Source organism: Narcine bancroftii, chromosome 2 (assembly GCF_036971445.1).
Source record: "Narcine bancroftii isolate sNarBan1 chromosome 2, sNarBan1.hap1, whole genome shotgun sequence".
Taxonomy (NCBI): Eukaryota; Metazoa; Chordata; class Chondrichthyes; order Torpediniformes; family Narcinidae; genus Narcine; species Narcine bancroftii.
This window is the reverse complement of record NC_091470.1, coordinates 83,874,470-83,902,175: the sequence shown is the minus strand read 5'-3', so window position 1 is coordinate 83,902,175 and position 27,706 is coordinate 83,874,470. Positions and strand designations below refer to the sequence as shown.

The following is a 27,706-nucleotide window of genomic DNA, read 5'->3' as shown; positions in this document are numbered from 1 at the left end:
CCTTCACCCACCCACTGACCCAGATACCCCCAATGAACCAACCTAACCCTGCCAATTACCCAGATAACCCACCCAACAAACCTCTGACCCAACCCCAACCAATGACCCAGATACCCCACCCATCAAACCCCTGACCCAACCCCAACCAATGACCCTGTTATCCCAACAAGCAAACCCTTGACCCACACCTGCCCAATGATTCTGACCCACACACCCAATTAATCCCTGAACCACACCCACCCATTGACCCAGATACCCCATCTAACAAAGCTCTGACCCACACTCACCGATGAATCCCTGACCCATCTCCACCAAATGATTTTCTGACCTACACCCCACAATGATCCTCTGACCTAGGTACCCTTATTCAATGATCTCTTGACCATCCCCACCCAATGATCCTTTGACCCAGATGCCCCAACCTAATGAACCCATGACCCAACTCCAGAGAATCCCGGCCCTGACTCATCCAATGATTCCGCAACCTACCCCCAATAATCCTCTAACCTACAGATGCCCACCCAATGACCAAAAACCACCCATTGATCCTCTGACCTGTTTCTATTTGTGGTGAATTGGCACCAGGTGTATCTCCCTGTAGTGTATCATTATTTTTGCAGGTACTGTTCCTTTCTGGTTTGTCAACATGGAGGGTAGTAAGGCACATATTTTTTACTTTTGCTTCAGGATCCCAGAGAAGGAAGTGTTTGAAACGGTTGTGATAAGGCAGCAAGGAAAATGTCTGGAGCATCAGAGTCCTCACAGAATGGGTATCCCTATCGTCACACTGGGCCCATGCTTAGATTCTCTAAACATCGCTGCCTCCAGCCAGGTGAGACGTTGTGTCCAATCTTCCCTCAAAGCCCAAAGGACAATCACTCTAATTCCTGGTATTCTCCTTTCTGTTTGAATTTGGCCTTTTTCCCACAAACCTTTTATTATCCATGTACCAGACTGAATATTATAAAAGGTTTGTGGGAAATAGGCCAAATTCAGACAAAAGGAGAATATCAGGAATTAGTGATCCATATCGTTGTTAACCATTGACTACAAAATCCGGCCTAAAGCCATCACCAATTAAGTCAATTCTCTTCTGGGGCAGGTGAACGAACTACACCAGAACTGCACAGTTCCGGGCAGGAACATATCTGATAGCCTTGTCCTGCATGCAGGACAGGGGAGTGGACACAGGAGAGTGAACCAGGAGAAGGGGTTCAACCGATATCACGCACATACATGATGGATGTGCTCTCCAAAATGGGCTTTGGGGAGAGAATGTGAAATTGGATTAAACTGTTCTGCACAGATATGCGTATCTCAGTCCCATTCAATGGGTGGGAAGCAGATAGCAGGGTTGCCCACCCTCTCCAGTCTAATTTGTGTGCTGCATGAAACTCTGTGCATGAACCCATCAGGAAGGACCAGGGCATAAGAGGAGTGATGTTACCAGGCAGTGGAGGCACTCAGGTCAATGCCTCCCTGTACGTGGACAATGGCACCATCTTCTGTTCTGACACATGATGGGTTCATAGCATCTGTGGTCATTTTGAGCCTGCAATGGATGCCAGGATAAACCAAAAGAAGAGAGAGGCAATGATTTTCAGCAGCTGGTCTGACTGGTCCACCATCCCCTTCACTATCTGAAGGAATCTGGTTTGGAGGAGCTGAGGCGTGCAACAAAAATTAGTTGGACCAGATCGCAAAGGTCCACCAGCAACTTGGTCTGTGGGCGTGATGCTCCCTCTCAATATCAGGTGTAAGGTGATCTATGTACTGCTGTACGTGGTGCAAGTGTGGCCCAACCCCATGCCTTCGCTCTGGCAATAACCAGAGCAGTCTGGGATCCAAATGGAAAGGGTCCAAAGGGTCACCATGTGTAAGGCTCCAGATAACGTTGGACAGGGTGTACTCAGAATCAGGATTTATTGTCATGAACAAGGCACGAAATTCGGTTGTTTTGCAGCAGCTTCTTAGTGCAAACATTCTTATTATGAACCATCTTACAATAATATTAAAAAAAAATAAAAATAAGAGTGCACAAAAAGTAAGGCAGTGTCCTTGGTTCATTGATTATTCAGGAATCTGATGGGAGCGGGGTAGAAGCTGTCCTTGTGTCGCTAAGTGCTCACAATGCACATTGTCCCCAATATGACTGTGGTGGAGGGGAGGCAGTCATCCACCTCCTTGCAGATCAAGGGTTTGCTAAGAGTGTATGAAGTATACAAGGGTCCTTGTCACAGTTCATCCCCAGCAGCAGCGTTACAGACGACTCTCTTATTTACGGGCTGTTCACAAGGACTCACATAGAGTGAGACATCCAGAACTGCTGGAAGATCATCAACTCGATGAAAGATGCACTTTGGTTGCTCGAAACCTGTTGGTCTTTCAGCTCACAGAGATGGACTGGCACATTCCAGGCTGCAGGAACACTTGCTGAGGAACGCCCTAGGGCTTGCCAATGCGAGGGCGTTGTGGAGAAAGACCACAGTCTAGAGTCCTTCCGTTACTAGTCATTGAGGGGCTGAGACTGAGGGGAAGGCCCTCAAACAACAGAGGGGCCCTCAAACAAAAGGGTGGTGGTAATGATGTAAATAGAAATGAATGTGACAATGTACCTTTCCATCACTGTAAATGACAAAACGAAGGGGGCAGAAGGACATTGTACAGTTTTCTGTTTGTATATAATTTATGGTGAATCAAGTATTTTTGGTTAAAAAATATCTGAGTTGGTATAATTCCTCCCTCTGTGTCTGCAGCTGCTGCAGGAAATGCATCTGCCCAATGTTCTCAGCAGATCCCAGCCAGAGAGGGAGGGAGGTAATCCAGCCTGGTGCTGCTTAGGAAGAGGGAGAAATCTCCCTCAGTTGTCTTTCCACCTGGAAGATGTGTCCCAGGTCTAACCTACCATTGGAGATGAGATGTTTTTGGCCTCATGCGTAACCCTGGGTAGCCTTGTCTATAACCTGAGCTGGGACCAAATCGCTATGAGAGTTAGTGGGGCCAAATCTGCTGATGATGCATGGCGGGGTTAAATAGTCTGCTGACCAGAAAGGTGCCGGCTGTGGGGAGGTGGCGCAGCGCATAGTGCTGCTGCTCCCTGACTCCAGCGACCTGGGTTTACACGTTCTCCTCATGGCTGCATGGTTTCCCCAGCCCCCCCCTCCCCACCACCTACTGCACCCCTGAGTGCTCCAAGTTCCATCCACATCCCAGATTGGTTTGTTATTTGCCTTGTTAGGTGAGTGACAAAACAACCCTTGGGGAGTTGAGAAGCATGTGTAGGAGTGGGGTCACAGAGAGATCAGGAGGGGAGAATAGGCTGATGGGATTACTCCCCTGTGAACCATGTATGACTTTAATGTGCATTTGCCATTGCTGTTGTAGTTCTGGTTATGCTGGCTGTCTGACTGGGCTTTGCATGTTTCTGTTTGCAGGAATGGCTCTTGTCAGGATCTCTGATTAAGCAGAGTGACAAGTGTGTGGCAATCACCAACTTCTCTATCGATTCGCAGGTCGTGCTGGAGCAGTGTGTCCAGGGGGACGGCAGACAGGTGAGAGATGGAGCGCGGGGGAGGGGGAAAGCAGACGGGTGAGAGATTTAGTGGAGGGGAGGGTGGCAGACAGGTGGAAGACAAAGTGCAGGGGGCTGAGGGTGGCAGACAGGTGGGGGACAGAGTGCAGAGGAGGGGAATGGCAGACAGGTGAGAGATTTAGGGGAGGGGGGAGGGCAGACAGTTGGGAGACGGAGTGCAGGGGGTAGGGGCAGACAGGTGGGAGACAGTGTGCAGGGGGTAGGGGCAGACAGGTGAGAGACAGAGTGCAGGGGTAGTGGCAGACAGAGCACAGAGTGGAGGGGGCAACAGGTGGGAGATGGAGTGCAGAGGGGAGGGGACAGACAAATGGAAGATGGAGTGCAGGGAGGCTAAGGGTGGCAGCCGGAGTGCAGGGGGAAGGGGGACTGCAGACAATTGTGAGACGGGAGTGCAGGGGGCACAGCAGACGTGAGAGAGAGAATGCGGAGAGAACAGGGGAAGGGAGGGCAACTTACCAGCACTGAAATGCAGACGGCAGACATGCACGCACACAAATGCATGCACGCACCATGTGCAACACCCCTCTGAGACTGTTGCCATTGTTGGCAGCTTCAGAATCAGAATCAGGATTTTGTGTCATGAACAAGTCATGAAATTTGTTGTTTTGCAGCAGCATCTTAGTCCAAACATTCATCTTACGACATAACTATATAAAATAAAATAATAATAACAATAACAGTGGGCAAAAAGTAAGGCAGTGTCTTTGGTTCACTGATTATTCAGGAATCTGATGGCAGCGGGGAAGAAGCTGTCCTTGTGCCACTGAGTGCTTGTCTTTAGGCTTCTGTACCTTTTCCCCAATGGTAGCAGAGTGAAGAGGGCATGGCCTGAATGGTGGGGGTCTTTGAGGATAGAGGCTACTTTTTTAAGACACTGCCACATGTAGATGTTCTTGATGGAGTGAAGTCTGGTGTCTGTGATGGGGTCGCAGGCCGAGTTAACAACCCTCTGGAGTTTATTCTTGTCCTGAGAGTTGGTGCCTCCATACCAGGTAGTGATACAACCAGCCAGAATGCTCTCCACAGTACACTTGTAGAAGTTTATGAGAGTCTTCGGTGACATACCAAACCACTTCAGACACCTCACAAAGTACAGCCGCTGGCGAGCCTTTGTGATTGCATCAACATGGAGGATCCAGGACAGATCCTCAGAGATGTTGACACCCAGGAATTTGAAGGTTCTTGACCCTCTCCACTACTGAGCCCTTGATGAGGACTGGGTCATGTTCCCCTAACTTCCTCCTGAAGTCTACAATCATCTCCTTGGTTTTGCTGATGTTGAGCACAAGGTTGTTGTCATTACACCATTTAACGAGCTGATCCATCTCCCTCCTGTACGCTTCCTCTTTGCTGTTTGTTATTTTGCCAACAACTCTGGTGTCATCAGCAAACTTGTAGATGGCATTGGAATTGTGTCCAGCCACACAGTCATGGGTATAGTACACACAGAAGAATCCCATGGAGAAAGGACTAGCTAAATCAGCTAATACTCAGCAGACCAAGCAGCATCTGTGAAGAGTGACACCTAGTTAATGCTTCAGTTTGATGTCCCTTTGTTCAACAAATGTTAACTCTGTTCCTCTCCCCATAAATGCTGCCAGAACTGCTGAGAATTTCCTGCATCTTCTGCATTTATTTCAGATTTCCAACATCTGCAGCTGCTTGATATTTTCGACCAATCTGAGTTTTATTTCAGATTTCCAACATCTGCAGCTGCTTGATATTTTCGACCAATTTGAGTTTTATTTCAGATTTCCAACATCTGCAGCTGCTTGATATTTTCGACCAATCTGAGTTTTATTTCAGATTTCCAACATCTGCAGCTGCTTGATATTTTCGACCAATCTGAGTTTTATTTCAGATTTCCAACATCTGCAGCTGCTTGATATTTTCGACCAATTTTGGTTGCTGTAAAGGCTGGAAATCGGAAACAGATCCGGAAAATGCTGACCAGACTGCTTAACTGGAGCAAGAACTGGAGTCACTGTTTTAGGTTGATGGTTATTCTTGTCAGTTATGAAAGGCCCGAGATCTGATCATCTCTCCGTGGATCCTGCCTGTCCTGCTGAGTGTTTCCAGCATTTGGTATCTTAAATCTGGATTGGCCAATATCTGTTTAGGCGTGGGGAATCTCTCCTGTTCTCCAAGGGCAGAAGAGGATCTCAATATCTCGTTCAAAAGACTGCACTTCTGACAGTGCAGCACACATTCAGTCCTGAACCCACAACGGGTGCTGACCTCTAGATAATGATTATTGCGTATTGTCCCTGGAATAGAACAGTCATTGACCCCTCATGCAACTGGAATAGACAAACCAGGCTGCTGGAATGGAAGAAGAATAGCTGGTAAAACCACCCAATGATATCCAGGATGATAGGCGAACAACTCAGTTATCATTCACGTTTCATCATTAATTTGCTTTCATCGTTTTATTTTTATTTACAGCACAGTAACAGGCCAATTTGGCTCATGAGTCCATGCCGCCCAATAAACTTACAACCCCTGGTATGTTTTGAAAGGGAGGAAACTAGAGGCCCCGGGGAAAACCCACGCAGACACGGGGAGAACGTGCAAACTCCTTACAGACAGCGCAGGATTTGAACCCCAGTCCTGATCACTGGTGCTGTAACAGTGTTTAGCTGTGCTAAAAACGAGAATTTGGCTCTGCCATAGTTTGTGGTACGTGTACTTTAAAGCCCTCTAATCATTAATAGAAAACGTGTCTGTAAGCTTACTGCTACAAATGTTTCATGCAGTTTAAAAGTGCCACATTGTCCAATAGCATCAATAGACAGCAGCAGGGAACACACTTAAAAGCTTCAGTTTCTGATGGAAAAACGTTTCTTGGTTGAGACATGAAGAGTATAAAGCAACAGGGAGCAGCGGTTAATAGGTCCCAAGGAGCTGTGTTACTTTGAGAGTGCGCTGACAGAATGGGGCCTGGTCCTGTGAAGACAAAGCAACCCTGGGTCTGTCCGACCAGATGCTTTCATTCTGGGCAGTTAGCACTGGTGGGAGACCCCTCCCCCTTACCCAACCCTGCCTGTCCCAGAGATTGGGACCACCCTGATCCATTTGTCACAAGGGAGGGGCTGATTGGGCTACATCACAGGAATTAGAAGCCAGCAATTGGAACAGGAATAAGATTGTGTTTCGTAGTGAGAATGAATCGTGTATTGTAGTGGGAATGGGATCATGTATTACCTGTGCTCTTGCAGGCCAGAATTTGCCCTTGTAGGCTGAAAGAGATTGTGAGGTTTAGGAGGGCTGAGACCACGAGCAGGTTTGGAAAAAGAATGACAAATGTAAAGCTGATGCATCCCTTGACTTGAAGTCACTTTATCCTTAATTACAAATTGCAGGGAACTTCTCCATTACAAACATTAATAACATGATCATAAATTTTCTACTTCTCTCTCACCTTTCTCAAATTAACAAAAAGAGGCTTGCATTTGTTAATCTTCAATCTAAATGTCCAACTGTTCATCAGAGAGAGCTTATAACTGTTATGGCGAAAGCATCTGCAACTTTCTCACTTTCTGCCATCAGAATCTCTCCATGGTAACCAACTGGCCCTGGGGATTTACCTTTTCTCCTCATGCTCTCCTCCTGCCTGCATTAACTTTGCTGACTTCAAGCCCTGATTCAATTTTGGCTTTGCTAAAATATCTGGATCTTCCCTGGTGATGACTGACGTAAACCAGTCAACATATTTGCCAACTTTCAAGTGCAGTTTTGCTCCAATCGTTTTAAAGAGCTCACATATTTGTTTATTAGCTTTGTCCTTATAGATCTTTATGCAAATCTCAATGTCTCTCTCAAATTTCTCTTTGTTTCATTTTGTTGTTTTTTTCCTTTGGCTACCAGTATATCTCCCTTCTACCCTCTACTTAGAACCATAGAACACCACAGCACAGAAACAGGCCCTTTGGCCCATCTAGTCCATGCCAAACTATTATTCTGCCTAGTCCCGGATCATGGCCCTCCATATCCCTCCCATCCAAGTACCTATCCAAATTTCTCTTAAATGTTGAAATCAACACCTCCCCTCCCCCCCCCCCAACCATTGACGACCTCTGCTGGCAGTTCACTCCACATTCTCACCCTCTCTGAATGAAGAAATTCCCCCGAATGTTCCCCTTAAAATTTCACCCTCAACCCATGTTCTCTTGTTCTTCAAAGTGCCTTTTCTATTCATCTTGGAGCATCTCTCTGCCCTCTTGTTGACCGCTCGTTTTACTTGCCAAATAGATGTCTGTACCACTGATGTAAAGCATGTCCAGCATTAACCTGAATCCTTTTTTTCTGGAACACTCCCAATGTTCCTTTCTGGACTGTTTTGCTGTCATCAGCCCCTCCCTGGCCTTATCCTGTTGACATTGGCCTGATCAATATCCAGGAATAAAGACTCGTACCCCATTCTAAATGTTGCTTCAATTATAGTTGAATTATTCATGCTGACAAATCAGGCAATTATTTTTTATGGCCTTTCAGATGAAGGGTGGCTTTACAATGAACCTGATGCCAACACAACCAGTACTGATAGGGCTGTCTCATTCGAAGGTTGTTGGCAGGAACTTGGCTGAGATAAAAGGGAGAATGAGACAGTCATCAGTGGCGTATGCTTTTGCTTTACTGTTCTTTACTTAAAGAATCTAAAAGTAAAGATAATTTTCCAGAGCTGAGATTCCATTAAGAAGCAGGCAACTGTCTATGAGAGACATCAGGCTTGGCTCAGCATGAGCTAGGTAGATCCCAGGATCCAGATTCACTTCAGAGAACGGAGCACAAACCCCAGGCTGCCGTCCATGGCTGTACCAGAGAGAGATGGACTGAAGAAAGCAAGCAAGCCAAACATTTCCGTGGCACCTTTCACAACCTACCAACCCTGTAGGAAGCCTTTTAACCAATCCTCTTGTGGTTTGGTCACTGCTGCAAAGAATGTCACAGTCAATTCATACTCAACAACCCTCCACATAATAACAACATGAAGATGATCAAATAATCTTTTTGGCAAGAAGAATCAAGTATTGGCTGGGACATGAAAAATAACTGCTGTTTTTTTTTTCACAATTTGTGCTTTGGAATTTTTTTCAATGCACAAGAAAGAGCTGTCAGCCCTTCTGTTTCATCTCATCTGAAAGGTGTCACTGAAGAGGTGAGCGTTTATTGTCATTCACACAAGTACAATGCACAGAGGTATGAAATTCCTGCTTGCTGCAGCAACATGTGTATGTAAAATACACCAACAAACAATAGTTATTATTTAAATTAATACAGGGTATCAAGAGAGAAAAATAAATATAAAATGAGAGATAAATATTCTCAGTTGCAGAGGGTGCAAAACATAGTCAGTTTCAATAGTGCAGGCCGATCTTTGACCTGAGAGTAGTGGAGGGGTTCAGATCCTGATCACTGTTGGAAGAAAACTGTTCGTGAACCTAGAAGTGCTAGACTTCAGGTTTCTGTACCTTCTGCCCGAAGATAGCAGCAAGAAGAGAGGGTGAGCAAGGTGATGGGGGTCCTTCATGATGCTCTGCCAATCAGTGATAAACTTGGTTATCAGGTCGGATTATGTGCCCCGCCCCAGAGAAGCTTTAACCCATAACCTTCATGACCCTGCCCTGGGAGATTTACCTATTTGAGCTCCCATACATATCACAGAAGGTGGAAAAAAAATCCCTTCAGCCAAACGTGCACACCAAATAAAATGTCCCGCCCACACTAGTTTTGCCTGCCTGCATTTGGCCCACGTCCTTCAAAACCTATCCTATCCATGTAGCTGCCCAATTTTTAAAAAATGTTGAAATAGTACCTGCAGCATCCGCCTCCGCCTCCGGCCCATTCCATACACCTGCCACCTTCTGTGTGTAAAAGTTACCTCTCAGGTTCCTATTAAATCTCTCCCCCTTCACCTTCTGGTTACCAATTCCTCAACTCTGGGCAAAAGGCTCTGTGTTCACCTGATCAATTCCTCTTATAATTTTGTACACCTCCATGAGATCACCCCTTATCCTTCTGTTCTCCAAGAAGTATAGCCCTAGCCCCCTCAACCTCTCCCGAAAGCTCAGGCCCCAAAGACCTGGCAACTTTCTCTGTACCCTCTCCAGCTTGAGAACATATCGTCTGTACCACGATGATCAAAAATGAACACAATGCTTCAAATGGGGCCTCACCAATGTCTTATACAACTTAACATCTTTACTTTTATATTCAGTACTCTAACTAATGAAGGCCAATGCGGCAAAAGCCCTTTTGTCAACCCTATTTACCTGTGAAACCACTTTCAAGGTACTGTGTACCTTGGCTCTGATCCCTCTGCTTTACGACACTCCCTTGATCCCTACCACTCACTATGTAGGTCCTACCCACATTAAACTTCCCAGAATTTCTCTTTATTACATTGCATCAACCATTCCTCTCACCACATGCCCAACTAATCTCGATCATGATGCAATTTTTAGCCACCATCTTCACAATCTACAATAGATGACAAACAAAAATGGGCCCAGAACCTCACCTTGTTGTACACCATGAGACACAGGCCTTCAGTCTGAAAAACAACCTTCCACCATTACCCTCTGCTTTCTGCCATAAAGCCAGTGTTCTATCCAATCTGTTATCTCACCTTGTATCCCATGCAATCTAACCTTCCAGAGCAACCTAAATTTAAAAATTTATATTAAATTTAGACCTACAGCACGTTAACAGGCCATTTCAGCCCACAAGTCCATGCTGCTCAATTTATACCCAATTAATCTACAATCCCTGGAGAAAACTCATGCAGCCACGTGAAGAACGTACAAACTCCTTAGAGATAGCATGGGATTTGAACTCTGGTCCGATCGCTGGCGGGGTAAAGGCATTGTGCTAACCACTATGCCAAGCGTGCCACCCTACTCTGTGGAACCTTATCAACTGCTGTCTACCCTTGCTGAAACCTATACAGCTCTGCCCACATCAATCTTCAATATAAAACTCATATTTGTGATTCATCACCTCCCACTTGCAAAACCGTGCTGACTCTCTCTTGTTCATCTAAGTGTGTGAATCTCTCCTCCCTCAGAATACTTTCTAGTATCCTACTGACCACAGATGTTAGGCTCACTGGCCCAAGCCTTCCCCAGCCCTTCTTGAACAGACACAACATTTGGCACCCTTCAGTGTTCACCTATACATAATGACCCTCCTGAATCTCAGCCAGGGCATCTGTAATTTTGTCTGTAGCTTCCAGTCTTCTCAAAAATATCTGATCAGGCCCAGGAGATTTGTCTACTTCCATATTCATCAGGACCTTCAGCAGATGAAATCTCGTGGGCATTATATCCCTTGGCAGTATAGGGGAGCTCTTGTCCCAGACAACACTTACATCTTGGTGAAACACAAAAACTGCAGATGCTGGAACCATGAGTGAACAAGGTGACCCTCGAGTTCCTTCAGCTTCAGACTGCATCTGTGGAGCAAAGTGGTCAGTCAACGTTTCAGGTCAAGACCCCATATTGATAAAGAGTGAAGTCTCAATAAATGTTGACTGTGTGGTGACACACATGGTTGTAGTGGTGAACCGGCTCCGCTTGTCACATGCAGTCAGTGGGGCAGCCGCAGCAAAGATGACGTCGTGGGACCATCTCTTCCGATCCAGACCAGAAGGGCGTGTGCGTGTTTGCATCATCGTGACACAAGTGCTGGAACACGGGAGGCTGGACCGGAGACAGGCTTAAAGGCTACAGTGCAGAATTCAAAGTAAAGCAGTTGTGTTACTCGAGCTCTCAGCCTGTTGTCTCAGTCTTTCTGCGGCGCTCGCACACAACCCGCTATGACTATTTAAATTAAATATTTAAAATTGGACATGCAGCAGGGTAACAGGCCATTCCAGGCCATAAGCTGCCCAAATGCACCAATTAACGTTCCAATGTACGTTTTTGGAAGGTGGGAGGAATTCAAAACTCACAGAGGAAACCAATGCAGACACAAGAAAAACATGCAAACTCCTTACAGATAGCAAAGGATTCTATTCACGGAAATAAATGAAAATTTGTGATGATGTGGTTAAAGTAAAAACACAAAATTCTGGAGAAACTCAGCTGGTCAATCCCCCCTCCCCATCCTTTTGTTCAGACATCTGCCTTTGCTTCCCCCCCCACCCCAATCCTTTAGTTCAGACACTGCTGTCTCCTCCCTCCCTTCTCTACCTATCATCTCCTGCCTTTCTCCCCCCCCCCCCCTTCCTCCCATCCTTTTGTTTGGACCCCTGTCGACATTATTCCATACTTTGATGAAGGGCTCAAGCCCGAAACGCGGGTTATTTTTACCTTTGCTACATAAAGGACACTGTTTGACCAGCTGAGTGTCTCCAGAATTTTGTTTTTTCTACTCACAGAAAACTGCCTGCTCTGTTGAGTCCCTCCAGCATTTCATTGTTTGCTCGATATTTAACACCTCTTCTGCCAAGAGTATATTAACACATTGCTGGTTATAAAATCCTAGTGTGTGCAAACTAGCTGCAATGCATTACAATAGGACTTCTGTCTAGGCTTCTTCAGGTGCATTCTCCTCCAAGAATGCGCCTGCAGAAACGGATTCAGACCTGTGGAATGGTCGTTTAGGAGGCAGTGCTGAAAGTGCAGCGGTAGCCATCTGAAAGGGACAGCTTCACGGGAGGCACTTCGGAGCACACTCCGGCTCCTGTCAGGGCTGGAATGGCTGGCTGTCAGAGCTGGGACAGCCGGCGCGGGCTGTCAGTGCGGAGATGTCCCCATGCTGATCCCACTACTCTGCTTTCTCCCCACAGCCCTATATCAGTGTGGGGACTGATAATAGGGTTGTAGGGAGAGAGCAGGGCAATGGGATCAATGTGGGGATTGATATAGGGCTGTGGGGAGAGAGCGGGGCAGTGGGATCAGTGTGGGGACGTCCTGCGCGGGCCGCCACTGCGCTGACGTCCCCCGCCAGGGGGCAGGGTCAATGGGGAGGGGGGCTGTCAGGTGCTCGCGAGCTGATTGTCATCCCCTTAGCAGCTGCTTTCAGGCGGCTGCATTCAGATGCCGGTGGGGGGGTGGGGGGCGGGGGGGAAGCTCAGTGCTCCGGCAATTATCTCTCCTGGAGGAGGATTACAAAGTTTGTCTCGCATGTGCCTCCTGCGCTTTCAAGTGGCCTCTCGACAGCCGCATATGGGCATAATATGCGGTTTTACATCGGAGGATTTTGGCCACCTGAAAGTGCCTAGATCTGTGAATCGCACCCAGGCTATGCTTAGATATTGAAGTTCTTTCACTAACAGTAGGCCCTTTCAGGTGGACCCTCTGCCTTGAGGGCAGCAGCAGGAGCGGATCTTAACTTGCAGACTCACTTTTCAGTTGGCACCTCGAAAAGGCTGTTGCAGCATTGCCTGGTCCACCTGAAAGGGCCAATTCATATCTAGAAGCGCCTAGTAGCACCTCCGGATCTGATGGGGATGGGGCAACTGGTGCCACAGCGCCACCCTTCATAAATATGCAGCATAGCAACGCCCATCTTCTCTACCCTAATCCCCTACACAGGTGAAACACTCTGTGTTTCCCACAACAGTTCAGCTGCGTGGGGGATTATGGGAGGGGAAGACTGCCATTGCGTTTTGAGCTGCAAGAGCGGCCAGCTGGGCTGTGACAGCTTGCACTGGCCGCCTCCCGACATCCCCCACTGGCCGCCCCTGCCCTGACGTCCCCTGCCAGCCACCCCTGCCCTGATGTCCCCTGTCAACCACCCCTGCCTCAATGGCCCCTACCGACCTCCCCTCCCCAGTAGGGTTGGGGGGGGGCTGTCAGGCAGCGGGGAGTTGGGTCGCCGGCTGATAGAGTCATCAGCCTGCCCCCAGGGGCTGCACATTCAGGTGCGTTGGCAGAGCCTGGCACTCCGCCGATTATCCCTCTCCGAGAAATGTTGCGTCAGTGCCTTGGAGGCGCTCTGGGCTGCAAGGGGGGAAATTCTGTGGCTTTACACTGGGGTGTTCGGGCCACCTGAAAGGGCAATGTGTGTAATCATGCCTCTTCATTGTTCCTTCCAGAAATGGAAGCTGAAGGGATCAGCCATCCAGCACCTTATAACCGGAGCTTGCCTGGACAGCCAAGTAGCCAAGTTGGAACGCCACCGGGTGGGCACCACGCCTTGTCAATCCAAGCTTCCCAGCCAACAGTGGGACCTGCTGAAGGTCACGTGACATCGAAAACTGTGCACCCCGCCCTCCCATCAACGAGCATGGATGTGAAGAGGGATTTTTAAAGTTACTGTAAATATAGACATTAGTTTGAACAAGGTCAGAGACTGATGGTACTGATGAACCACATGGAGAAGACAAGTTAGGTCAAGAGCCTCAAAACAATTCAAGACGGACTGTAAATAAGATGCTGGAAAACCAGAGCAACACACAAAATGCTAGAGAAGCTCTGATGAAGAGTTTTGGCCTGAAACGTTGGCCATTGGCCATCTTCTGGCTTCCATGGATGCTGCCTGACCTGCTGAGTTTTTCCAGCATTTTGTGTGTTGCTCAGAATGGATGGTGTTGGAGTTTAAATCAAAGGAAAAAAAAATGAGTCCACAACTTCTCTCCCATTTGCAGTAGTTCACAGGAAGTTAAGCAAATTTTTGGAGACCCTAGAATAATCATGGAGGATTGGTAACTTTAGTCGCAGTGCTGGAAACAGAATTTTCCAGGGTCAGTAAGCTGACCCCATCACCTCCATGGCAGTGCTGATCAGGCCCTTCTTGCAAGGAGCAAAGTCTCCTGTTGATTAGTTTTGTCTTTTAATTTTAACGATACTGAACGGTGGAAGGCTCATGAAACCTTTGTCACCCAATTACAGCAAATGAAACTCCCAATCCCGTATGTTTTGGAGGGTGGGAGGAAACCGAAGCACTTGAAGAAAATCCACGCAGGTCATGGGTCGAACGTACATACTCCTTACACATGGTGCTGGACGTGAACCCAGGTAGCGGGTGCTGAAATAACATTGCTATAAGTTAACCACAATGATAACCGTACCGCCCCTACCTCCCTCCCTCTGCAACTCATAGCAGGTCTGTGAGTTTTGGTTGAACCCACAATTGGCCTGGAAATAAGATCATGGCTGGAGTTGTTGAATCTTTAGATGATCCATTGATCTCAGCAACTCGTAGAAAAGAATGTATCTCCCAACGTATCCCACCGGCATGCACTTACTGAAAAGCTCAGAAGAAAATCCTAAAAACTTGTGCTATGAAAACAAATGAAGTAATCACCCATTGCCTTTAATTTTGCTGTTTCTTCTTCAAAGCTCTGCCGCAATTTGTCAAAAAATTAGAGCCTAAAAACATCACAACATAAATTACAATCTGCAAATAAATTATAAAAAATAAATGGGGGAAAAGATTGTTTCCAAGAAGCGAATTACTTTAAGCAGACCATTGCCACGACACATGACCACACCTGTCTCAGTGGGAACATTCCAGTGAACGAAAGAGCAGAGGAAGAGGCCATTCACTGTCTGTGCTGGAACTAGGTACCCACTGCAGAGGAAGAGGCCATTCACTGTCTGTGCTGGAACTGGGTACCCACTGCAGAGGAAGAGGCCATTCACCATCTGTGCTGGAACTGGGTACCCACTGCAGAGGAAGAGGCCATTCACTGTCTGTGCTGGAACTGGGTACCCACTGCAGGGGAAGAGGCCATTCACTGTCTGTGCTGGAACTGGGTACCCACTGCAGAGGAAGAGGCCATTCACTATCTGTGCTGGAACTGGGTACCCACTGCAGAGGAAGAGGCCATTCACTGTCTGTGCTGGAACTGGGTACCCACTGCAGAGGAAGAGGCCATTCACTGTCTGTGCTGGAACTGGGTACCCACTGCAGAGGAAGAGGCCATTCACTGTCTGTGCTGGAACTGGGTACTCACTGCAGAGGAAGAGGCCATTCACTGTCTGTGCTGGAACTGGGTACCCACTGCAGAGGAAGAGGCCATTCACTGCTGGAACTGGGTACCCACTGCAGAGGAAGAGGCCATTCACTGACTGTGCTGGAACTGGGTACCCACTGCAGAGGAAGAGGCCATTCACTGTCTGTGCTGGAACTGGGTACCCACTGCAGAGGAAGAGGCCATTCACTGTCCGTGCTGGAACTGGGTACTCACTGCAGAGGAAGAGGCCATTCACCATCTGTGTCCGCGCTGGATCTGGGAACAAGCTGCCCTTTGAGCCCCATTCACTTCTCCACATTTTCCCAAGGCCCTGTAAATTCTTCACATTCACAATCACTCACCCAATTCCTTTCAAAGTCTGGCGCAGACTTTACTTCCAACTAATCATGTCCAGACACATTCTGCAAATCAGTCTGCTGACATCACAGGCATGATGAATGACAATACTTTGTAAGATCACATTATTGATACGCCAGAGCAGATCAGAAGAAACAGTGTTGGCTTGTTTGGACAGGTTGCTTTTGGAAGCAAAAAGTAAAACTGTCGCGAGTTTTGTATGACATGCAAGAATCGACCTAATTTTAGATGCTGCTATCCCTGGGTTACAAATTCTGAGCACCAATACATATAAACAAGGTGTTACTAAATTCATAAGTCCAACATAGACACATACATGCATTTGTTCCTGCCAACAACAGAACTTGTTCCCTCCCTTTCTCTGCTTTTAAGTTTGTCACAAAATACACGGCACGGCACAATGAGAAGGGTTCTTCAGTTATCTCAAACATTCATACACCATGTAAGGAGCGCAGTTACAGAGTATAGGATTGCAAAGAGCAAGGGTAGCATGAGAGCACTGTCATGGGGTTCTTTCAGGAGCCTGATGGGAAGAAACTGTTTTTAAACCTGTTGATGTGTGCTTTCATACTCTTAAGCCTTCTCCCCACTGGGAGGAGGGAGAAAGGTGTCCAGGGTGTTTCAGTATGTTGGTTAGTAATTGTTCTTTCTTATCAATTGTATGTGCTTTTGCTGTCATTTATTCCAGTGCTCTGGAGTGAAGGTTACCATACCGAGCTCAATTTGCATTTTCCAACAAGGACAAAATTGATTCGTGGATATCTGTAAAAACGAAATCTGATTGTGACCTGGAGATGGTCTGTGACTATTTAGGCAGAACCAGTAAATTAGTTGACTTTTTAAAAATTCAGCCACAAGAGCTGAATATTGCTACCATTTACTCTATTATGCATCCCCAACTGCCCCTGGGAAGGTGACCTCTGAATTGTCATGGTCAGATGGTAAAGGACTTCAGAACGATGAAATGGGAAGATACACAATCATGAGATTATACACATTTTAATCAACCCTCTGTGCAGTTGTTGATCAGGACCTTTTAATCTCATTACTGAAGAAAGTGGCCATCAAAATACAATTTATTAAATGATGCAAGACTTAAATAATTGATGTGCCCTAGAGTTTAATTCTAAACGACAATCTCCCACCTTCCTTCCAACAGCACATGCACATTCAGTGCAATGGCAGCTTCCAGATGTGTGTGTACAATAAAGAAGCAGCCTCACTTGAAGCTTCTAAGGCAGTGTGTGGCCAAAAGTCTTGTCTTTTGAAGACCAGTTCATTTCAGAGATTAGGTTCTAGCAGCTGGGGCAGGCAAAGAGCTGTGACTTGATCGCTCAAACGGAAATCTTTCAACGCAGAACTGCCCACACCAAAAACGTTGGTTCGTTGAAAGAGCATTCCAGTTAGTTGCCCAACCCTGCTTTTTCATTACCTTTATCTCTGATTTTTTTTTTAAATAGCAAATACAAATTCTTTTTGAAAATTAGAATTAGTCTTACTTCCACCATCACTGACATACAACGTGCTCCAAATGCCTCATTTCTGCTATTGTTCCAGTTGCATTGAATTTATGTCTCTTTTTGGAAATAGCTTCTCTTTATCAAAAGCTCTCATAAAGGGTTGATAAACAAAGAGTGGCTTTTTTAAATAGTTCTGATTAATACTAGTTGGTGGTATGGTTTATTTCAGACCAAGTGCTGCTGTGGGATGGGAGAATAAGTGGCAAATTCTGATTTATTATGTTGCCAAGACACATTCTTGATTACATCAGTGCTGTTATTTTTTCTGTTGAACTAACTTAAATGCATGGAACCACCTGGTTGTTAAAAAAAAACACTTACTGAGAAAGCCCTAACATGTAGCACTATTCTTTAGTGAATTGTGCTGATAGCTTTTGCCAGGTAGCAATGTCATACTTCTGAACCAGTAAACAGTTCTCAAACTGCCATATAAAATGGGGTTAACTGGGCAAATTGCCCGGTTAGTGCCCCAGTTACGCAGCAGTTAGAAAGGGTCAGACCCAGTCAACCCCATCAGAATTCAACCTGGTCCCTGACCTACCATAGAGGTAGTCAGAAAATCCGGTTCAGCTTACCTAGATCATGTCCACAGGCGATTTGAAAATGAAAACAGCCGACCTGCTTATTCTGGTGACATCAGGCAGCCAGCATCTGAACATCCGGCAGTACTTCTGGTGAGGACATGATGTGTCATTGCAAGGGTGGGATCCCCTGTAAATTGCCGGATTGGTGATTTAATGGGTCGATCCCCCTGCAATTTAAAAGGTGCTTCCAGCACCTTTGCCCCAGTAATCTCACCTGGGTCCCAGGAGGGCATCCCTGGTGCTGCAGTTTAAAAGAGGCTACTGAGATCCAGATCCACACTCTTATCTAATCAGGCTGACTTCACTCTGCAGCTTTAGTCACACAGCTTGGAAACAGGCCTCAAGGTCCAATGCCAAAATGTCCCACCCACACTAGTCACATATCCCTCTAAACCTATCTTATCCATGTATCTGTCTAAAGTTTTCCTCAATGTAGCAATAGTACCTGCCTCAACCACCTGCCTGTTCCACACACTCACCATCCTATGTGTAAAAAAAGTTACACTCAGGTTCCTATTAAATTTCCACCCTCACCTTAGGGTGAAAGACCGTGTGTTCACCTTATCTATACCTCTCGTGAATTAGTACTCCTCTATGAGATCACCCCTCATCCTCCTGCACTCCGTTTCCTGATTTGTCCAGAACTTCAGGAACCAACTTGTCCAAAATGATGGCCACAACCATTCAACCTGCTCAACCTCCCCGTATAACTCAGGCCCCTGCGTCCTGGCAGCATCCTCATAAATGTACCCTCTCCAGTTTGAGAACATCAAGCATGGAAGTAGTGTGACCAAACTGAAAGCATTGGTTTGCTCGAGGAATTACGATATTGTGACCTCAAAGAATGGTTAGCAGAAGGGGAGACACGAGAGACTGCAGATGTTGGAATCTGGAGCCAATTACAATCTGGGGGAGGAGTGAGCAGTATCAGTGGGAGAAAGAATGGCGAACGTTTTGGTCTGGAGCCCATCATCAGTTCTGATAAAACATTGACCATTCCATTTCTCTCACCGATGCTGCTGAACCCACTGAGTTTCTCCAGCAGGTTGTATGTTGCTGTTGGAAGAAGCACTGGATTAGCAGCTCATTCCAGGATTTATAATCGTAAGGTGTTACAGGGGGATTTAATGCCACTTCCTCTTTAGCGATAAATTTAATTTTCTTTTAAAATGTAGCCATACAGCATGGTAACAGGCCATTTCTGCCCATGAGCCCGTGCAGCCCAATTGACCTTCACCCCGGTACGTTTTGAAGAGAGGGAGGAAACCGGAGCTCCCGCAAGAAACACGCAGACTCGGAGAGAACATACTTCCTTACAGACAGTGCAGGATTTGAACCCCAGTCCCGATCGCTGGTGCTGTAACAATGTTGCGCTAACCCATGCCACCCTATTGATTAAGGGGGGGGGAGGATGTCCTTTACCCTTAAATGGGGCCAAAATCAGTAGAGTTTGGAACAAAAGGGAATGATCACTAGCAGCGAAAAACAAACTACAGGAGGAAATCACTGGTCAGGGAACTCATGGAGGGAAACGGACAGTCGTCAATTCAGGTTGCAACTGCAGGGGGTATACGAAGCCTGAAGTATCCATCAGCAAAAGATGGAGAAAGAGATAAGAGATGTGAACACAAATCCCAGAGAGAAGCAAGAGTAATAGGATTATTATAGTAGACAATGTGCAAGGTATAGAGAAAAGTACAGTTACAAACAGTGCAGGAGCATCACCTTTTACCAATGAGAGGTCCATTTGAGTCAGATAACAGGATTGAAACTGGCCTTAAATCTGTAGGTTCATGTTTCCAAGATCTCTGCCCAATGGAAGGGGAAAGAAGAGAAAGTAACTGGGGTGGGATGGGTCCCTCAATATAATTGCAGCTTTCCTGAGGCAGCAGGAGGTGTACATGGAGTCATTGGAGGGGAGGCTGGTTTGCAAGATGGCCTAAGCTGCATTTTGCATGAGATTTTTATAGCATTTTGAAGATGGTGACCATAACTTTGTAATTTTCGATGTGGGTTTTAAATTATAATTTTTATTTACAGCTCAGTAGAAGCCAATTCCATCCATTTAAATCCGTGCTGCCCAGTTACACCAAAATTAACCTATAACCTCTGTACCTTTTTGAAGGGTAGGAAGAAACCGGAGTGCCCGAAGAAGACATGGGGAGAACGTTTATACAGGGCTAGATTCAAACCCAGGTTGCTGGCAATGTAATAGCATTGTACTAAATCATTTCATGAACAATGCCTGGTTTGGAAAGGGATAAGGACCTGAATTGAAGCGAAGGCCAATTTCAGTATCATAAGGCTAAAGAAGACAGAGAGCATCTACTTGCAGGTAACATCTGACAAGTCATTCAAAGATGAAGCAGTGGGAGTTCAGGGCTAATGTACTGTAATGGTGAAAGGCAGGGACAGCTCCAAGGAATCATGGATGTCAAGGTTAGCTAAAGGAAACAAAAAGCAGGTATAGGGAGTTGAAAGCATGCAAATCTCTTCAGGAGTATAGAATGTATAAAAGGGAGGGCAAAGAGGGGGCATGAGCTATTGTTGGCAGACAAGATTAAGGAAAATCCCAAAGCATTTTGAATTAGGGTGACAAGGTGATAAGGGAAAGAGTAGGGTTCAAAGAGACAACCTGTGCATGAAGCCAGAGAACACAGGTGAGCCTTTTCATTTGTATTTACTGAGGGGAAAGACATTATGGCATGTGGGGGTCAGGGGGGAGGGGGGAGGTAAAATACTATGTTAAAAAGGAGGTGGTTCTAAATGTAGATCAATCTCCAACCTATTATCAATGTATGAATGTTACTGGAAAAATGCTCGTGGCTTTATTAAGGGGAGACTGAATCAAACTAATTATTCAGAGTACTGTATATTGATAAGAGCAGTGTGATTGATTTAGTCTGCATGTAATTTATTAATGGCCTTGACAATGCTCTACGTGAGAAACCAGTGCAAAACAGAATCCAAGTGTTGTGCTAACCGGTACACGAACTACGCTGCCCCTGGACAAGGTAAATGGCCAGTCTTCTCCACAGAACATAAAAGTTTAGAATGAATAGAACATGGGTTAAGAATATTTAAATATTAAAATAGGGAATTTAGAAGGGACCCAAGGGGCAACTTCCTCACCAACTAGGTGGTGGGAGAGGTGGGTACAATTGGCACCATTTACAAGACATTTAGGGAGATGGAACAAGAGCAGGCAAATGAGATTAGCTCAGGCAGGCAAACCAGTCAGTCTGGACAAGCTGGATGATACTCTGGTTCCCTCTTTTACGGTTCTACTCTCTGATCACCCCTTACCTCTGTAATGTTTATATTCTGGACTTTTGCACTACTTTGTTCTCGTGCAAGGATTGATCTACAAGCAAACCAAAATTTTCACAATTTCTCGGTAGATGGGACAATATTCCTAAATGTGCTTTGATGCTGAAGGAAATGAGTTGCTGAGCCTTTGAGGGGCTGAAGAATCGTCAGGGCTCCTTTTTGATCACATTTCATCAGGCACCAGAACAAAATATAAGTCTTTAAAAAGTACCAATCTACGGGAGAGGAACAAGAGAATAGCATCAGTGCCAACATTTGGGCTATCACACACTGCCAAATCACTCGATTAAAAATGAAACTAAAGGTACAACATCAGGCAGTATCACTTGAAGAATACTAACGTTTCTTAAATTACTCTACACAGAAATCATTAACTCATTATTTCATGCACATTTTCCAAAATGCCACATTGGAAATTTGAAACAAGAGAGAGAGATGGATACGCCTTGTGATTTGTTAAAACAAATGTACCACGGATGGGAAAGAGATAAGGCATCCAAACCAATTCTTCAAAGTATCCATTAACTGAGTGAAGAGTATGGCATTAATATGCTGTTTGAAATGATCACTGATGAAAATTCAATTTAAAACAGCTGTCTAACATCTAACTGTCTACTACAAATTAGTGTGAAGTAGGGTTTTTTTATCCGCTGACAGAAGATTCCAGCACTAAGCAAGACTGTTCCTGAAAGTCAAGGGACAACAGCTCTGCTTGCATTCTATACCCTCTTTCTGTAAAACCACATGCACCAGCTCATTTGGGGGACAGGATGTGGGGCTCCACTTATTTTCCCGATTGCTGGGCCTGACTTTACAGCAAAATATAGATCTTCTCCTTGGTAGGTCTGAGTATCTGCCCGATAACTGCAGGATTGGGGTGGTGCTGGGAAAATGGATAACAAACAATAAAGTGAATTTCACTGATGACTTTGTATCAATGGCTGAATCGTCCAGCTGTACATGTGATCCACAGTCACAACAGTGTTCAGTGGCATCCAAATACAACAAATTGTATTGTGTTAAGTTAAATAAGAAAGTCTTCAGATGCTGTGTTTGGGTACAAATCATAAGCATGCTGGAGAAGTTTAGCAGGTCAGTCAGCGTCCATGGGGGGAAAAGAGTAATCAAAGTTTCAGGCCTGGGCCCTTCATCAGATGTATCTTGTAGGTCCACTGACAAAAGGCAAAGGAGGAAAAACCCAACACCCAACCCCAACCAACCAATTTTCCCCTGCAACCGCTGCAACCGTGACTGCCTGTCCCGCATCGGACTTGTCAGCCACAAACGAGCCTGCAGCTGACGTGGACTTTTACCCCCTCCATAAATCTTCGTCCGCGAAGCCAAGCCAAAGAAAGGAAAGATATAACTAATCCCACCCCTTTAGAAAATTTGGACTTCAGTGTCAAGTTCCATCCAACCACACAGAGGAGGGGTAATTTGAAAAACTGATTCAGAAAGATAGGATCCAAGGCTTGGCCTGGCATCTAGCAAGGGCATAACATTTGGGAGGAGCAGGTAAGCTAACAGAACTCCAGCAAATGGATTGACCATCCTCTCAAATTGGAGTGTGCATAATCAGTCATTGACTGTGACAGCGATTGCAAGGAAGACTGAAGATCAACCAAGTCATCCTTAGTCTATTATCTTCTGGAAATGATTATATAAACTGATAGGATACCCCTAAACCAAAACGGTGTGATTATAGTGTAAACAAAAATCTTGGAAAGATGTAAAAATGAGGTTGTTGTGATCAATGACTTTGACTTAATATTGACTGGGACTCCATTGGTACCTGAGGCTTAGACAGGGCAGAACTTGTTAGTGGGTGTAATGACATAGTATGTCAGGGAAGCAGTCACACTGGACATTGTGTTGGGAAATTAGCCTGGCTGGACGATCAGAGTTTCTGTGGGAGAGCTTTTTGGGAACAGTGAATATAACTCTACGTTTTAAAATAGTTATGGATAAGAATAAGACTGGATCTCGGTGGTATGTGCTAAATTGAGGGAGTACTAAATCAACAGGAGTTTGGGAGAGTAGATTGGGAGTAGCTGTTACAGGGTAAGTCCACATCTGATAGGTGAAAGTTGTCAGAATTCAGAACCGACATATTCCTGTGAGGAAGAAAGGCAAGGTTTGGAAACTTTGATGAGAAGTGTTGTAATTTAACTCAAAAAGAAATCTGAAGCAATTTGGGATTGATATTAAATATTGGGAAGTTCAAGCAATGAAGAAACCACCCTTGAAGTTACGTCTGCATGAGGGATCCTCTGAAGAACTTTGCCTTTCTCAGGCAGTGAAATTTCAAAGAGAATGATTGGGATTAAAATGAGCTAGATAGAAGTCTTCCTCCTGACCAATGCATGTAACAAATAACTATGGGCATGCGCCTGGAGGACAATCTGACAAGCCACCACAAATCCCATAGACCATCTGGATTCTGCATGAGGACAATATGCGAGGAGTCATCCCCTCTGAGGACTTTGTCCTGAAGATTATATTCATATGAAGCTGGGAACCCTCAAGTTAATACAAAAAAACAAGGATGTTTGTAACCAAGGTAACTAATGTTCCCCCACCCAACCCTGTATGACTCATCCACCTTCACCTGACCCCCCCCCCCTTGTTTTACATGCCCTTCTGCCCTTTAGTTCAGCATCTGCCAATCTGATGCCTCTGTCATATTTCACTTCTACAGGGTTCACCAATCCCATGTGGGGTCCCTGTGAACCAAGCTTTTCTTCGACATATCCCCAGTTTGATCAAGGGCTTTCCTTAAAATGTCGACCATTCTTTTTCTCCCACTGAAGCTGGTTGACCCGTTAGTTCCTCCATCAGATAGTGTTAGGCTTCAGATTAGAGCATCTGCAATCTCCTGGTGTGTGCTCCTTCACCAAGTCCATCACACCAGTGCAAGGAATCATTTCTAGAAATTTGCTAATGAAGTCTTGTAGTTAGATGCAAAATTCTTTCACATAGCAGGCAGGTAGGTTAGAAAATATATTCCTCCGAAATGGTTGCAAGCACCGTGGAAGTAACATGAGCAGGTTTCTGCTGACAGAAACCTCACAGCTGCGAGATCCAGGGAGTGGAAGGCACGGAACAGGAAACAACAGGCAAGCAAATGTTTACAGGAAACCTGCCAATTTTAGGACTATTAAATAATTCAATGCACATTTACAGTGCCTTTGACAACATCTGGACATAATTTGTTAGATCTCAGAGGTGACTATTTGAAAATGGAAAGTTTGTTTTTGATGGCCACGTATTTATCAGGACACCAAAGAATTCCTTTTCTCTGAATATTGCAATAGGATCCCTTTAGTACACATTAGTGAAAGTGGACCTTGGTGTGACATCTCATCCCACAGACAAAACTCTAAGGACAGCGCCAAAACCTGGTCCTTATTAGGAACTGACATTGCCAGAGTGAAACTGGTGCTCACAACCATCAGAACCACGATCCTGTCCACTGTTGCCAATGAACAACAGTGGACCCAGCACTGATCTCTGCAGCACTCCAGTAATCACTAGTCACAGAACGACAATCCCAAAAGCAACTCTATACCACTACCCTCAGTCTCCAACTACTCAGCCAATTTTGTATTCAACTGGCCAGCTCACCATTGGTCTCATGTCATTTAACCTTATGGAAATGCCCACCATGACTCAGGATCCGGTTCTCAGCACACGATTGGTAATCCATAAAACACCACAGCACAGCATGGCCCTTGATAATGTGCTGAACCATATATTCTTAAAAAAAAACTAAACCCTCCCTACTCTGTCACCATCTATTTTTCTTCCACTCACGTACCTGTCTAAGAGTCTCTTAAGTGTCCTAATGTTTCAGCCTCCACCACCACCCCAGGCAAGGCATTGTAGGCACTCTGTGTATGAAAAAAAACTTGCCCCTGATGTCTCCCCTAAACTTCCCTTCCTTCACATTGCCCACATGTCCTCTGGTATTTGCTATTCCTGCCCTGGGAAAAGACGCTGGCTGTCCACCCTATCTATGCCTCTCATCCATTACATTTCTGCAGACCCTCACAAAAAGCTTCAATCACAGCAACACACAAGGTGCTGGAGGAACTCAGCAGGTCAGCCAGCTTCTTTAGAAAGCAATAATAAGTAGACGTTTCTGGCCGAAAACCCTTCAAAAAGCAAATTGGGTAAATATGGGGAATATAGAGATTACAAAAGGTGTAGTTTTAAGGCTTTTGAAGAATATAAAGGTGGATAAGTCTCCGGGACCAGACGGGATCTTCCCCAGGACATTGACAGAAGTGAAGGAGGAAATAGCAGAGGCTCTGGCGGTAATTTTCCAAATGTCATTAGATATGGGGATAGTGCCGGAGGATTGGCGCATTGCGCATGTGGTTCCGTTATTTAAAAAGGGTTCAAGGAGGAAGCCTGGCAACTATCGGCCTGTAAGTTTGACGTCTGTGGTAGGTAAATTAATGGAGAAAATTCTTAGAGATAGTACTTATAAACATCTGGATAGACAGGGTCTGATCAGGAGCACTCAACATGGATTTGTGGGAGGAAGGTCATGTTTGACCAATCTGATTGAATTTTTTGAAGAGGTGACTAGGAATGTGGATGAGGGTAGCACAGTGGATGTTGTCTATATGGACTTCAGTAAGGCCTTCGATAAGGTACCACATGGAAGGTTAGTTAGGAAGGTGCAGTCTTTAGGTATAAATTTTAAGATAGTCAAATGGATTGAACATTGGCTGAAAGGGAGAGGCCAGAGAGTGGTAGTGGATAATTGTCTGTCAGGTTGGAGGCCGGTGACCAGTGGTGTGCCTCAAGGATCTGTATTGGGCCCATTGTTGTTCGTTATATACATTAATGATCTAGATGATGGGGTGGTGAATTGGATTAGTAAATATGCAGACGATACTAAGATAGGTGGAATAGTGGATATTGAAGAAGGTTTTCAAGGATTGCAGAGGGATTTGGGCTGCTTATAAAAGTGGGCTGAAAAATGGCAGATGGAATTTAATGCTGATAAGTGTGAGGTGCTTCATTTTGGTAAGAAGAATCAGAATAGGACATACGTGGTAAATGGGAGAGCATTGATGAATACAGAAGAGCAGAAAGATTTAGGAGTAACGGTACATCGTTCCCTGAAGGTAGAAACTCACGTGAATAGGGTGGTGAAGAAGGCTTTTAGTATGCTGGCCTTTATCAATCATTGCATGGAATATAGGAGTTAGGAGGTGATGTTGAGATTGTATAAGACATTGGTGCGGCCTAATTTGGAGTTCTGTGTGCAGTTCTGGTCGCCTAATTATAGGAAGGATATAAACAGAGTGGAGAGAGTGCAGAGAAGGTTTACCAGAATGTTGCCTGGGTTTAAGCATCTGGAGTATGGGGAGAGATTGGACAGATTGGGTCTTTATTCTTTGGAGCGTAGAAGGTTGAGAGGGGATTTGATAGAAGTATTTAAGATTATGAAAGGGATAGACAGAGTGGATGTGGATAGACTATTTCCGTTAAGAGGAGGAAAGATTAAAACAAGAGGACATGAGTTAAGAATTAAGGGGCAGAGGTTTAGAGGTAACATGAGGGGGAACTTCTTTACTCAGAGAGTGGTAGCCGTGTGGAATGATCTTCCGGGAGAAATAGTGGTGGCGGAGTCAATTGTATTATTTAAGAAAAGGTTGGACAGATATATGGATGAGAAGAAGATGGAGGGTTATGGGCATTGTGCAGGGAGGTGGGACTAGAAAGGGGTGTTTGGTTCGGTGCGGACTAGAAGGGCCTAATGGCCTGTTTCCGTGCTGTAATTGTTATGTTTTTTATATGTTAATATCACAAGTGATTTCCAAATTAGAACGAGCGTCCATCCGACTTCGTCAAGTCAGTTACCTTACTGCCAGGAAAAGAACACATTGATTCAGTGACTGAGTCCTTGATGAAAGGGTCAAGCCCAAAACACTGGTTATGTATCTTTATCTTTGCAAAATAAAGTACACTTTGACCTGCTGAGTTTCTCCAGCATTGAGTTTTGACTTGACTCAGTGGCTGGAGGATTTAGTGTTATTTGATTAATTGGATGCAGATTCCCCAAACAAAATTGGGAAACTACAGGGTTTGAATTTCCAACTCTGCATCTGCAGTTATTTTTGTGTTTCCTCTTGGCATTACATCCAGTTGTGATGGGGAGGAGTAAAATACAAGATTGGCCTCAATTTATTAAATAACCAATTCTATGGATGTGCCTCAAGAGTAAAGAACCACACAGAGATAGATCATAAGACTCAAAGAAGAAAATCTGCAGAAGCGGGGGTTGGTGAGAAGGGGGATGGGGTGGGCGGGGGGCTTGTACAATAGATAAAAGAGCCAGAGAAACTCAGCACCCATAGGAAGTACAAAGTAGTCGACGTTA

The 27,706-nt window shown here is 45.4% G+C and overlaps 1 protein-coding gene across 2 annotated transcripts in view; it reads left to right on the top strand.

Moving 5' to 3' along the window:
- Window positions 1-16,978, top strand: part of galnt16 (UDP-N-acetyl-alpha-D-galactosamine:polypeptide N-acetylgalactosaminyltransferase 16) — a 95,413-nt gene extending 78,435 nt beyond the window's left edge. For both annotated transcript variants that reach the window (XM_069917307.1, XM_069917306.1), the window contains 3 exons: window positions 688-832; window positions 3,435-3,551; window positions 13,635-16,978. In XM_069917307.1, coding sequence (XP_069773408.1) covers window positions 688-832; window positions 3,435-3,551; window positions 13,635-13,787 — 415 coding nt within the window. In that variant the 3' untranslated portion in view covers window positions 13,788-16,978. The remainder of the gene's footprint in view (window positions 1-687; window positions 833-3,434; window positions 3,552-13,634) is intronic.
- The last annotated feature ends 10,728 nt before the right edge of the window (window positions 16,979-27,706 follow it).